Genomic DNA, 12351 nt, shown 5'->3' with positions numbered 1-12351 from the left:
TCAAGATCTTTAACAAATTGAATAGTCCACTGCTGAGAATTTCCCTTTCATGCATCAACATTGTCAGCAATTCCTTCGACATCCTCGGCTCGATTTCCCTGTATCCCAGAAATCCAGATTTTTTCGTCGAATTTAGAATTGTTCAGCCGTTGGTTTTCTTTGACTCCGAATCGGTAGGATCATCTTCCTCCTTTTATATCTTCATTTTTGGATCTCTCGCTGCATGGTACCATGTGCACATTACTGAGCCGTGATGAGAGAGGGATCCGGTGGGATGGCTACGCGCCTCGAGGAGCGCAGAATGAGACGTGTACGTTGTAAGGGCCACTGTCGAACCCGGTCATTTTGTCCTTACTGGTGCTGTTTCTAGTTTGCTTGGTGGAAATTCAATGTCTCTTTGCTTGCAGTAGATTTAGTGTAATGTAGCTCTGCTGCGCGTGTATTTGCATTGCTGCCGCGAGGTCGGGAATATATACAGTAGCTGATCTTAAGTCCCCTCGGATTATTTATTTGACGCCATCACTTTGTACTTGATCACAATGGTGTTTCTGACTCAGATGTGATTCCCCGAGACCGTTCATCGTTGCTTTGTCTAGACAAAGTCGTCACGGCATAGCGAGTCTTTGTCAGAGGACAATATATTGCTACGCTAAAGAGACCTTCTACGCAAGAATCGAGATAAGGACTATGTATGAGCTCACATCTTAATGCTAATTCGACCTATGAACGAGATCTCTGACCTAATACTTCATCCGATCATATTCTCTGTCCATGATTGGCATTACCCTTTCTGTGAGTGAACTCATACTAATTTGGCAGCCCGAACCACTCCTGGACGGATCACCTGACCTCCAACAACCTTTAGTGGCGGAAGTGTGTTGTGGCCGTTTTCGTGCTGCAAAATGTGTTGGGTTGCGTATTTTGAAGCATTGGCCACTGTAGTAAATTATCTTCGCGACGAGCGAAGCGACCCCTGACTTCCTTCGTCAAACTGACATGCAGCGCGGTTACGATGCAGTCGCGGATCGATGGCTCCCTTGCCGCGTTCGGATTCCACCATTCCCGTGTCTCCAGGCGTGACCGAGGGCTTCAGTGATGACAACTTCGCGCTCAGGGCTACCGTCGTGGTTTGCGCGGGAATATCAATCTACAACGCGGTCGAGCTTCTGATCCTCATTATCTCGACCTTTCGGCGCTATGTGACCGTCTATTTCTGGAGTCTATTCGCCTCCACACTCAGTTTGATTCCATATACGCTGGGGTACGCGTTCAAGTTCTTTGAAACCTTCTCGGGAAATGGGAAATGGGCTTCGCTCTCCTTGTTGACAATCGGATGGTATGTGATGATCACGGGACAAAGCGTTGTCTTGTGGTCGAGATTGCATCTAGTTGTTGCTGGAGGCTCTGCGAGCAAGATCTTGTTCTACACTAAGTGGATGATCATCGTAGATGCTATCATATTGCATATCCCCACGACTGTGGTGACATTTGGCTCCTTTGGCGATCTCGCCACCAACAATTTCGTCAAGGCGTACAACGTCGTGGAGAAGTTTCAGATGACTGGCTTCTTGTAAGTCTGCGAGGAACACTTTCCTATCCGAGACTCGCATCTTGAGAGCTAACTTGGGTTCTTAGTGTACAAGAAACAATATTATCACTGGTCTACATCATCGCAACGGTAAAGCTTCTCCGAGAATCTTTTAGAAAAAAGAGTCGCCAGCTCATGTACCTGCTGGTCTGCATCAACATAGCTATCATCGCACTAGATGTCGCTCTTCTTTCGATTGAATATGCCTCGCTTTTGATCCTGGAGACCGTGCTCAAGGGCGTGATCTATTCCATTAAGCTCAAGCTCGAATTCGCAATTCTTGGCCGTCTTGTCAAGTTTGTCCGCAGCGACCAAAGAGATCCCGTTGAAAACTCATGTTCAACTCACGGCAGTTCATCTCTTTCTCGACAGCATCGGCAATCACAGACGAGATCAACAGACATCAATTTAGAAGAGGGACATGCTCGGCATCTCGAAGAATATGATCAGCCTGCTCATAAGGATGTATTTAGCATGTCACGGTCCCAAGGGTCAACGGGATCAAACCAATTTCCTCTGAAAGAGCTTGGTCCTCTCTAGTGAATTCTCAATTGAGTCATACCAGCTATTTTTGCAGATACAATAAGGTATTACTTTTAGAAGTTGTACGAGGATCCAATCTTAAGACCGTCTACTACTTAGTACCGTTGCTGCTGCTGCTACGGCAACTTCGACACTTGTCGGAATTCAGCCATTCTGATTTGTTTCTTATCGTAAGAGACCAGGAAAAAAGAACGGAACGCCAAATAAAGCAGCAAAAAAGCAAACAACATACAACAGCATTTGTATGTCGGTGGTCACCTATCGCCCACGATCTTGCTTTAGGCGGCTCGCCGCCCTATCGGGCCTGGGTTCAGGCCCGTTCACCTCTTCACCTGAACCACCGGAACTGGTATCCAAATGGTACATTCGGGCCTTTTCAGCAGGGCAAGAATTAACGAGACCCCATCGAGTACTTTTTGACACATAAAATGGGGGATTTTCGCTCCTCAACACCTAACTCTCTTTATTCACATCGCTTTTCTCCCTTGATAATTTGATTCCTGATGACATTCGATAGATTTTGCTCTAATCGATTTAGACGAAATTGACAATAACGAAATACGTCGCTATGTCTTACCGTAGACGGAAAATGGCTATCAGCGAGCTTTGGCTTTCTTTGACAAGTGAGAACAACATCTATGTCGTAAGCCCTGGTGCTAGCTAATAATAAGATTCCTTGAGGTACACCCGGGCTCCGAGAGTCCGCTAAACACTCAAACTAGCAAGGGGTTCTTAAAATGGTATGCTGTGAATACACACGGTCGCATCGAAGAAAAGCCTACTGTAGAAGCATTGTAAAGTTTCCGCAGAGACTTCTAGGCTAGAATGCAGAAGATAAGGGGCTGTTTATTCTTCCCAGAGCATTCCACTACACTAGGAGAGGTTTGAGCCTAACGATCTAGAATTAAGAAATGAAAAGAGTTTACCTAATTGCGTGATAGTACATCATCGGATCCCTACGGCCTTTTGTATCCACGGCGGAAATGGACAAAAATGGGTTTTCTCTGAATGACCTGATGATACTCATGACACAGCTTTGGTGTCGGAATTCCCATGAATACCGTGGAGGTCCTCCAGACCGAACGAGAGTCCAACTCAGTGCAGCAATTTTACTCTATTGCTTTACATCTGCAAGAACTGGGGAGGCCTATGAGTCAACTGCACGCCGTGGCCTGGCTCAGCAAGCCACTGAAAAATGTTCGGATAAGACACTTGAGGCCCGCACATTGGCAGCGTGCTACAAGACTAGTCCTGATTGTTATGTTAGCTAGGCTATTTACACTGATGCAATCAGAATTTTACATTTACCATCAAAATTGTGGATCAACAGCCGATGCTTGTTCTCATATACTAAAGAGAGTTTATCAAGGGGTATTAGAGGATGGGAAATCCCTATCTATGGCTTTTATGAAACTTACAGAGTGGACACATCGCTGTTTCTGAACCTCTTGGCATTTTTCTTGCCTATGGCAATTGCAGATAATACGCTAGAGAACTATTCCTCTGTCGGTGCAATTCTAGACGCGGCTGAGGCTTATATAAATGGAACTACCCAGAACAAGGTTCTAGAGGTGATCAAGTTCAGAAAAGAAGTACTTGATACACTAATTTTTCACCAGTATACGGAATTGCGCATTGCGAAAAGTACTGGCAGATCTTGCGGCGCCGACGCATTTGGCAAAAGCCTTGTTGGGCTAGGACATCGCAGTGGATACACCCGAAATATTACGGTCCGGGCCTGTCGCATTGTCTTCGGCAGGAGAACGAGCGACCGGGGAACGACCGAACTCGACTTTTAAACATGCTAGGACTCATGCAGTCACTGTTTTTTTCCCCTTGGTGGGCTCGCATCCTTGTCATAGGAGCGATGTTTAGGTTATTGGCCGAACATTTTCGACATCATCATTCTCCTTCAGTCAAGATATCCTCGTCTTATTATTGGTGTTGTCATGATCCCGGATGTTCTGCACTTTTACCTTCCCAAGCCTCACAGGTGCTTCTTCGCTCGCTATATATGAACGGACCCCTCCGTGCGGCTTGGAGTTTTTTGTTTCACTACATCGCCAACCTTATACCAATTTTGTTCAGTCAGGTGACTAACCGTCGAGCCTCACACCTCACTAGTACCTAATATATGTATAGGGTGCTTATCACACACGTTCATCACCATCATTTCCTAGCACACTGGTGCATCATCTTCCGACACTAACCGGATGGGAGAAGACCCACTGGGCAATGGATTACCCAGTGGGTCTTCCCCTGGTGCATCATCTTCCAACACTATGTAATCCATTGCCCAGTGGGTCTTCCTCTATCCGGTTAGTGTCAATGGCGTTCTCACACTCAGCTCGAGATGCCTCGCAGGGCTCCTACGGCGATACCGGTCACCAGTCTAGATGGTAAATGCTTCGAAACCTGCTTTTTATTCCCCCTCAATTCTTGTTCTCATGCCGTCTCATGGAGGTTAATTCGCCGGATATTCTTCACTTGAGGGACTTTATCGTCTGCATTACTTCGCCCTGCGTATTGGCTCAAGTTCAGACATGAGCTTCCCAGTCTTCATTCACCGTAGTGGCTTGGGAAACGAGGCAATACCGGGGCTAGTGTGTGGCCGGAAAAAAAGGGTTGCCGAATTGATGGGAGGGTTAGACGTGTGATAGGGTGAACATGATGTGACGGCATTTTAGGTGACTTGTCTATTTTCTACAGTGTCAGCTGGCTGATGTGTCAGTGTGACCACCCGCCATGTGGGGACCTTCCATCCGGGGAAGGGATGGGCCGGTGCAGAAGAGCCAATAAGAGTGACAGAGCGTGACAGGGGACAGTTTCAGGTTCTCACAGGATCGTACGCAGTACCGGAGCAGGCAACCTCATCTCATCCCATTTCAGCCTTTCGAGTCTCGAGTCTCCGTTTTGATCGCGAGGTCGACAATCTAGATCGGTTTATGTTAAGCGCGCATATGTATAGTTATAACGTAGATCCTGAAGTACTGTAGCCTCCAGCGTAGAACACCCCTGGATGGATGATATGTGACCCAGGGGCAGACCAAGAAATTCGCAAAATAGAATATTATGCACCCAAGAGACTGCCAATTTGGGTCAGTATATGTCCTTTCTCGGATGAGATAAGTTGGTGTTTGGACGAACCCTGATGGGTCCGAAAATTTCCGGCTAGCAGGAGCACGAAGAGGCTGACACGACGAGCTAGTAGTGTGGATCGCCAGGAAAAGATTGGAGGTTGATCGGCATCGACCGTGTTGGGTTTTGGGTTGTCTAGATGTGTAGGGAGGCATGCCGCCCACAGTTAGTACTTCATGCTGAGTGGGTCAGGAACACCTACCCGGTCGATCTTGTCGAAACTCAGAGCACCTTGAAAAATGGGTAGAACAGCAAGATCTTTAGTTTGGTGAGCATGCGTCGAGGACGTCGAGGAGCTGGCGCTGGAGTCTCACTGGAGATCTTGAAGAATAGATTCCTGGGAAACGACAATGATTTTGTTTAGAGATAATAAAATATGATTCGGGTGTAGGCGCACTCACCTCAGGTAGTCGGCAAAAAATTTCCACTGCCCTTCCACAGGGAAGGGGGCCTGGTTGGGCTTGAGCCTTTCAGGGCGGAGATATTGTGATATCAATTTCTTTTCGACGTCATGCAATAACGCTACTCTCAAAATAGTTAACCTCAGAACAATTCTATGGGAAATCTTCCCAGTACATTAGTACTTATGTACGCGCAGTCGCGAACGCGACTCCACTTGCCAGGTAGACTCTAAATGAGTGGGTCGTCGACGAGAGCACAATTGGACACCGGCCGAGGCGAAATGAGCCGCGGAGTACCTAGACTCCAACCCTTGGAAGGAATCTGCGCCATGCCGCGGAGCTATACGGCCGATCGTACTAATGTTGGGGATTACCGGTCTGCGCGGCGACACCCGTCCTGCGCATCGACAACCTGCAGCCGGGTGCCAGCGAGTGTATGAAGACCATAACCCTACGAGTTCCCTTCTCCTATAAATCATCCATCGAGGAAGCCCTGAATGAATGTCATTCCAATTCATCAATTCTATCTATTATTGCACTCTGCCTTGTCTATCATTCAATTTGATACATTCTAAACTACTAGTATGTCTCGGCCTGTATGCAGTGCAAGCTCCCTGGGCAGCCAGGAACATGAACAAGGTCGTGATACAACAAATTCAACTGCATACAACTCCTTGGACGTATTCACGGCTCAAGATCTCTTCTTCGGGTTCCCGGGTCTGTTTTCTCCCCACCACGAATCCAACTTCGATCAATACAACAATGCCTTCATCGATCCGCACGTTACTACCCTTCCTAATCAAGGAGATACACTCCCTGAAATCCCAAACACCACCGAAGCCACTCCAACAAGTGATGAAGCGCCAATCAGCCAACCTCCAAAAGAGACCAAGTCAGTGTTGTGTTATGTTTCGGGTCAGATTTTCGTATGCTCACGATGAATCGTTCAATATAGCACAGGACCTCCTTGGATATGCTACGAGAAGGGCTGCAAGCATTCTTATCCATTCCAATTCAAATCGCGCTATACATTCCAGCGCCACGTCGAAACCACGCATAACAACCCGCGGGCTTTCAAATGTCCTCATTGCAACCGCGAGGGCTTCGGTCGAAAAGATAACCTGACTCAACACCTGCGGAATGTCCATCGGGACAAGACCTAATCTGTGGAATTTTCATTTTGCAGTAGCGGGCTTGCTATTGAGCATCGATCATGTTCTGGCGTTTGGAGGATTCTCGGGGTCTATACAACAGACGCAGCGTGCAGCATCGATTTATTCGTTCGACTTCATATTGTTGTAGTAGGGATGTCTCATTGAGGTTGTCGCGACCCCTACATGCTATTGCGGCCGGCAACGCTCGACTCTTAGGCATGAGTCAGGGTATTTCACCTTCCTTCCAAGGTTCGTCTAAAGCAGGAAGCCAGTTCATGAGCCGGGTACTGAAGGAGTAGACCTCTGAAAGAATTTTTTTTTCGTTTTTTTTCTCCCATTTCTCCCAACTCTTCCCATCTCTCCCCATCTCTCCCCATCTCTCCCCATCTCTCCCCATCTCTCCCCATCTCTCCCCATCTCTCCCCATCTCTCCCCATCTCTCCCCATCTCTCCCCATCTCTCCCCATTTTACCCATTTTCACTTTTCTTTTCACTTTTCATTTACTTTATTCTTTTTATTTATTTCTTTCCCTTCTTCCCCCACCTTCACTTTTTCACTTGTTTAGTAATCTCATAGGTTCGAATTTGTACATTCCATTTCAAATAATTATACGCTTAAAATATCGTTAAACAGATCACAGCTGGCGTATAAAAATATCTTCAAAATTAAACATAAATCCACCATCACATCCCTTCCAGTATCACGCTGAAAAACTGTGTTTTCTTCCCATCAGATAGGGGCCAAAAGTGATGAGATCTGTGACGGTTGCGCCTGGGAATAACTTCATCCCGTAAGAAAGGTGCCTGAGGCATAAGTTTGGGTCGTTTGCACTACGCGTTTGCTGGTGCGCGTTTGCCGGGTACTTGAGCCCTCTTTTTCTGGCGGACTTTCCTTTCTTTCTTCTTTCCTCTTCATCTTCGAGATTCTCGTCCATAGGCACAAAATGAATCCCTTCTTTGACTGGCCCGTAACAGCAAACTAGAACTTTAATAAAGTTAATACACTATCACTAATAATATCTAGATTAATTAACCTAACCTTGGCCCTCCCTCTGCAGAACCTCTGAGGCAGTCTAGTTGTCCGAGCTAGATATAAGTTAGGCAGTGCGAATTTGTGCAGTCAATAATATTTATAAGTAATAATATGATGATGATGATGAATTCATTTGCCCGATGTAGCTTGCTCTATTAATATATGCTGCTATGCGGGAGTGCTGTCAGGCCTGCCGACAGCTTGAAGGTGGTCGCCAGCCCACTGAACGATTGTTTCCCTGGCTTGCAACGCAAGCCCCTGATTGGTCGCCCGAGAATGTATGCAAACATGACAAAATAGACAAAATAAACAAAAGAAATCCAAAGCGAACGTCGCTTCCCCTCTACCCACTCTCCTTTCCACAATCAGACTTCATTCTCTGATCTACTTCATCCCCCACCGCCTTCATCTGCGCAGCCCTCTGGGCCGTCGGCTGCCGTTCCTGCGCTCGCTTGCATCAAGGGAGTACAGTGGACCTGGCACTGCACTCCTAACGGGCACCATCCTTCTCCTTCCGTCACACTGTCCTGAGGGGTCATCCTTTTTCGTCGCCTTTTTCCGTGCCGAGAGCCAATGGGTCGACTGCTTGAAACTGGTTTAAGAGACCTGTCCGGACCATGAATTCGGCCACAATTATGCGAGCCTCTGGCCGCGTCAGGAGCTCGTCGCGTCGCAGAGCAACTCCGCGGTCGGACAGAGCGTTTCTCATCCAGTTGCGCTCATCTTGGAGTAGCGGGCATTCAAGCAAGATATGATCGACGGTCTGGTTCCCCAGATTGCAACCACATCTCGCTGACTCGCGCCGATTGATGCGAGTCAAGTAGGCAGCAAGGCCAATTCGTCCAGTACGAAGCTGCATCAGAATGGACGCTGTCGCTTTCCGCAGGTCGGACCAGTATTCCAGGGCATTCTTTGTTGGTCGTTCGACTAAGCGTTCCGTCGGCCGACCTGTTCTCTCTATAGACCATGACCTTTCCCACTCGATTTTTGCCTCGCGGCGAATGCGACTTTTAGCTGCAGCTGCAAGGCGAATATAACGATTGTTTGGGTTTTGTGGTCCTTCTGGTTCCTGGGCCGCCTCCTTTGCGTGTCGGTCGACACGTTCATTGCCGGCCACTCCTTGATGAGCAGGTATCCACCTGAGGTGGATTTGACGGCCATTGGCTGCGTGTTGCCTTACCAGGTGGAGGCATTCTTCCAGGTAGACCTGTCCTGATGGCATCCGTGGTTGGCGGAGCGCCTTCAATGCCCCTTGGCTGTCTGCAAAGATGACAAGCCCGTTTCTCGCCTGTGCCGCCCACGGTTCCGTGGTCTCCAAGATTAATTTGAGTGCCATTTCGATGGCACTGAGCTCGGCAGCGTATACAGTGGACGTTTCTTCGCCGCCCATTTGGCTGTGAGCGTGGTGATCCTCGAGATCAACGACTACTGCTGCTCCAATTTTTCCCTCGATCCCACTCCCGTCGGTGTAGAGAATCAAGGGTCTTTCGCTTGGGTCTTTGGATAGAATGTGGTCGTGAGTTTTCACTGCCGTCTCTCTGTCCTCGATGAATACTTCTGGCGGCGCTCGCCATGGTGCCTGGACGAATGCCTTCCGACTCACCCAGTCCCTCGCCAAAGTTCCCGGGGGAGTCGTAAGGCATCCGCCCGTTTTCCAGGCTTGCGCCTCCATCGGTGTCCATCCAGACCAATCTCTCTCGTCCACCGGTCGGCGTCGTAGCATTGTTGGTGGGACAGCGAATACTGGTCCAGTCCGTAACCGTAAAGCCGTTTCTTTTACGAGGCGGTTAATATGGATCGCAATTGGTGGTAGGTGTAGTTCTGTGTTCAGTGCCTCTGCTGCTGTCGTTCTGAAAGCTCCGCTGATCAGGCATGCTGCCCGCTTCTGGATGGCCACGAACGGTTGACTGATCATTCGTGCCTTCATCTTGCTGATCATCATTGGGTGGTACCAGGCCGATACTCCGAAGAGCATCTGTGGGATTACTACCGCTTGGTAGATCCTGCGCATAGCTGAAAGAGAGGCCCCCCATGTCGAGCCAGCCAAGCTTCGTAGCGCCTGGAGGGACACGCTTGCCTTCGAAATTGCCTTTTCGCGGTGATACTGAAACTCCAAGTTGGGATCAAGCCAGTAGCCCAGATAGCGTTCCGCCGTCCTTGTCGCAGGTACTGTGTGCCCCTGCAGTGACAGTGGTGTGTACCGAGGCTCGACTTCTTTCGTATTTACGAAATGCACGAGCGCGTACTTCTTCGTGTCACACATTCTCAGCTAATCAATTTAGGTGAAAAATCCTATGAAGAGATCTGGCCAGTTGATCAGTTGATTTTGATCATAGCCTTGGGAGTTGGGTGTTGAGCCGTGTTAACTTCTAGTTAACAGTTCCTCTTCTTAAGCTTCTTTATATAGTATCTAAGGGTATCTTCCTCTGACTAGCTAGATAAAGATAATGTAAGAATAACAGGCCAGATGAGCGCCTTTAGGCTACTACTTATCATTGTAGACTATGAGTAAAGGTGGGAGTGCCAGGGTGGGTATTCTTACCCTTTTTTCACCCTGTCCTTACCTGCTCTCATCCTATTCTCGACTCTCTCACCCTAGTCTCTAGAATTCTCACCCTTACGCAAAAGACGACGCCATTAAAAGTCTAAAGGCTCTTTGAGAACTGACCGCGTTTAGTATGTGGCTTGAGTACGGCTGAGCGGACGGGAAGTACTGTTCCCCATACCCTACGGTCGTATGACCAGAAATCAGATGAATGGAGTATGTAGAAGAGACCAAAATAATCAAATCCAATTAAGCGATCGCCAGAATTGATGTCACAGAGATGTTAATCAATGCCTCAAAAATGGCATCTACTTTTCAATGGGCAAAACCTTTGAATCCATTTGATCTTATTTCGTGTAACTGAACGTATTTATCTGAAATCACCCACATGAAACGAATTCATATCCAAAAATATAGACGTCCCATAAGGAACCATCTGCCAATCCTCAAGCCCCACAACAACTTCGAGAGTCCATTTCTCAGAGTTGAATTGATAGGGATCTGTATTGCGATGCTCAAGATCCCAAATTTGGGAGTCCCTCAAGGGAACGGATGCCAAGATTGTGTTGAATCTGTCGATATCCGTTGATTGGATGGTAGCGATTCGCCTCTTTTTAATAACTTCATCACCGTCGAGTGGTTTGAAAGACCGAACATGGCGCTCATAAGTATCGAGCTTTGCTTGTCTTCGGCATCTGATGATGTGGTACATTGTTCCGTATTCCATTCCCGGGTGTGCAATCATGATCGCCCAGTGAGTGCCGTTTTCACCGAATAGGATGGGATTTGGTCTCAGGGATGTTACGTAGACTTCGTACGAGGATATGTCATCTCGAGTCGCGCTCATATTGTTGCTTTCAAAAGTGATCGGGGTTTGAGTTGTGCCAAAAGGAGACAAATCGGTCGAGGACGTCGTCTTTTATACTGAGTCGGTCTCCTTCGAATCAGACAAAATAAGCCAAAAATCCAGTCGTCTCAGGAAACTGACATATTTTTATTCGCCTGAGCTATCTAAACCACTTTGTCTCTGAGCGCGTGCCTTATTTCAATCAAAATAATCACAAAGGATAGCAAACTTTCTTTCAGACCTGAAACTGGAGCGGAGCTGCGCATATAATGATTGCTGCTCTTGCCCACTAGATCAGGCAGATAAGAGACTGTAAAGGTGAATAGCCTCTAGAAAGATTAATTGATACTTGTGATGTCAGCCCTAGAATCTGCTCCACAAGATACCGAAGGCACTTAGATGGAAAACCACTGGGGAAAATAGATCCTTCACCCCGTATTCGTAGAACGTGCTGGCGTCGGTTTTTTGCTTCTGAGACGAGTCACCATTAAAGCCCTTGTCTATCTTTAGCTTTGGAGGGTCTTCATGATCACCCATTTGAGGGTGGGTATCATCCTTGGGCGCCGGACCCTTTCGCGCGAACGAAACCGCTGAAATGAATATTATATTGATGAAAGAAACGCCTACCTTTGAGAGCCTGCCTAAGAATTCTGGTGTCGATCACCTCGCAACCCCTGTCCTTCTTACTCATAGGTCAGGAGAGGCTCCCATCTTGGCAACGAAACGTCTGTTCCAATAATAAACTATCGAGATGGCAGACAAATGCTTCGCATACTTACAAGAGTGTTGTTGATAAATACCATCTGGAAGGAACATAATGGGGAAAGAGGCATTTACTACCGATATATGCTACATGATGAGATCGAGGACATATGTGGCGTTTTGCTAAACACAGTCAGCGCGCCCGTCAAGGCTGTTAAACGAGATGTTTCGAAAGAGTAGCATCAATTTTTGGTTGATACGCGAATTGCTATTATCCTGCTATTCTGAGTTCACTTTCTGGCAATTCATTGTTCTGTTTTCAATCAATGTAGGCATAAATCTCCTTGCAGAAGAAATCCGTCCGAAACAGGAAATATCGATATCTCGATATCACGTGATC

The 12351-nt window shown here is 47.5% G+C and overlaps 4 protein-coding genes across 4 annotated transcripts; 2 read left to right on the top strand and 2 right to left on the bottom strand.

Moving 5' to 3' along the window:
* Positions 1 to 1028: 1028 nt before the first annotated feature.
* On the top strand, positions 1029 to 2128 carry N7532_000325 (uncharacterized protein; the record flags this gene model as incomplete). Its single annotated transcript, XM_056612829.1, has 2 exons — positions 1029 to 1570; positions 1636 to 2128. The coding sequence occupies 2 exons, from the start codon at positions 1029 to 1031 to the stop codon at positions 2126 to 2128; spliced, it is 1035 nt and encodes a 344-aa protein (XP_056480053.1).
* A 571-nt stretch (positions 2129 to 2699) lies between these two features.
* On the top strand, positions 2700 to 2929 carry N7532_000324 (uncharacterized protein; the record flags this gene model as incomplete). The annotated part of the gene is made up of 2 exons (XM_056612828.1): positions 2700 to 2774; positions 2813 to 2929. 2 exons carry the CDS (start codon positions 2700 to 2702, stop codon positions 2927 to 2929), a joined length of 192 nt encoding a protein of 63 aa, XP_056480052.1.
* A 7843-nt stretch (positions 2930 to 10772) lies between these two features.
* Positions 10773 to 11249, bottom strand: N7532_000323 (uncharacterized protein; the record flags this gene model as incomplete). Its single annotated transcript, XM_056612827.1, has 1 exon — positions 10773 to 11249. One exon carries the CDS (start codon positions 11247 to 11249, stop codon positions 10773 to 10775), a length of 477 nt encoding a protein of 158 aa, XP_056480051.1.
* Positions 11250 to 11612: 363 nt separating this feature from the next.
* On the bottom strand, positions 11613 to 12065 carry N7532_000322 (uncharacterized protein; the record flags this gene model as incomplete). The annotated part of the gene is made up of 2 exons (XM_056612826.1): positions 11613 to 11839; positions 12029 to 12065. 2 exons carry the CDS (start codon positions 12063 to 12065, stop codon positions 11613 to 11615), a joined length of 264 nt encoding a protein of 87 aa, XP_056480050.1.
* Between the last annotated feature and the right edge of the window lie 286 nt (positions 12066 to 12351).

The sequence above is a fragment of the Penicillium argentinense genome (genome assembly GCF_028826775.1).
Source record: "Penicillium argentinense strain IBT 30761 chromosome Unknown utg000001l_segment0_segment0, whole genome shotgun sequence".
NCBI classification, from domain to species: domain Eukaryota; kingdom Fungi; phylum Ascomycota; class Eurotiomycetes; order Eurotiales; family Aspergillaceae; genus Penicillium; species Penicillium argentinense.
Note: the sequence above shows the minus strand (reverse complement) of the source record. Positions and strands in the feature narration are given on the sequence as shown.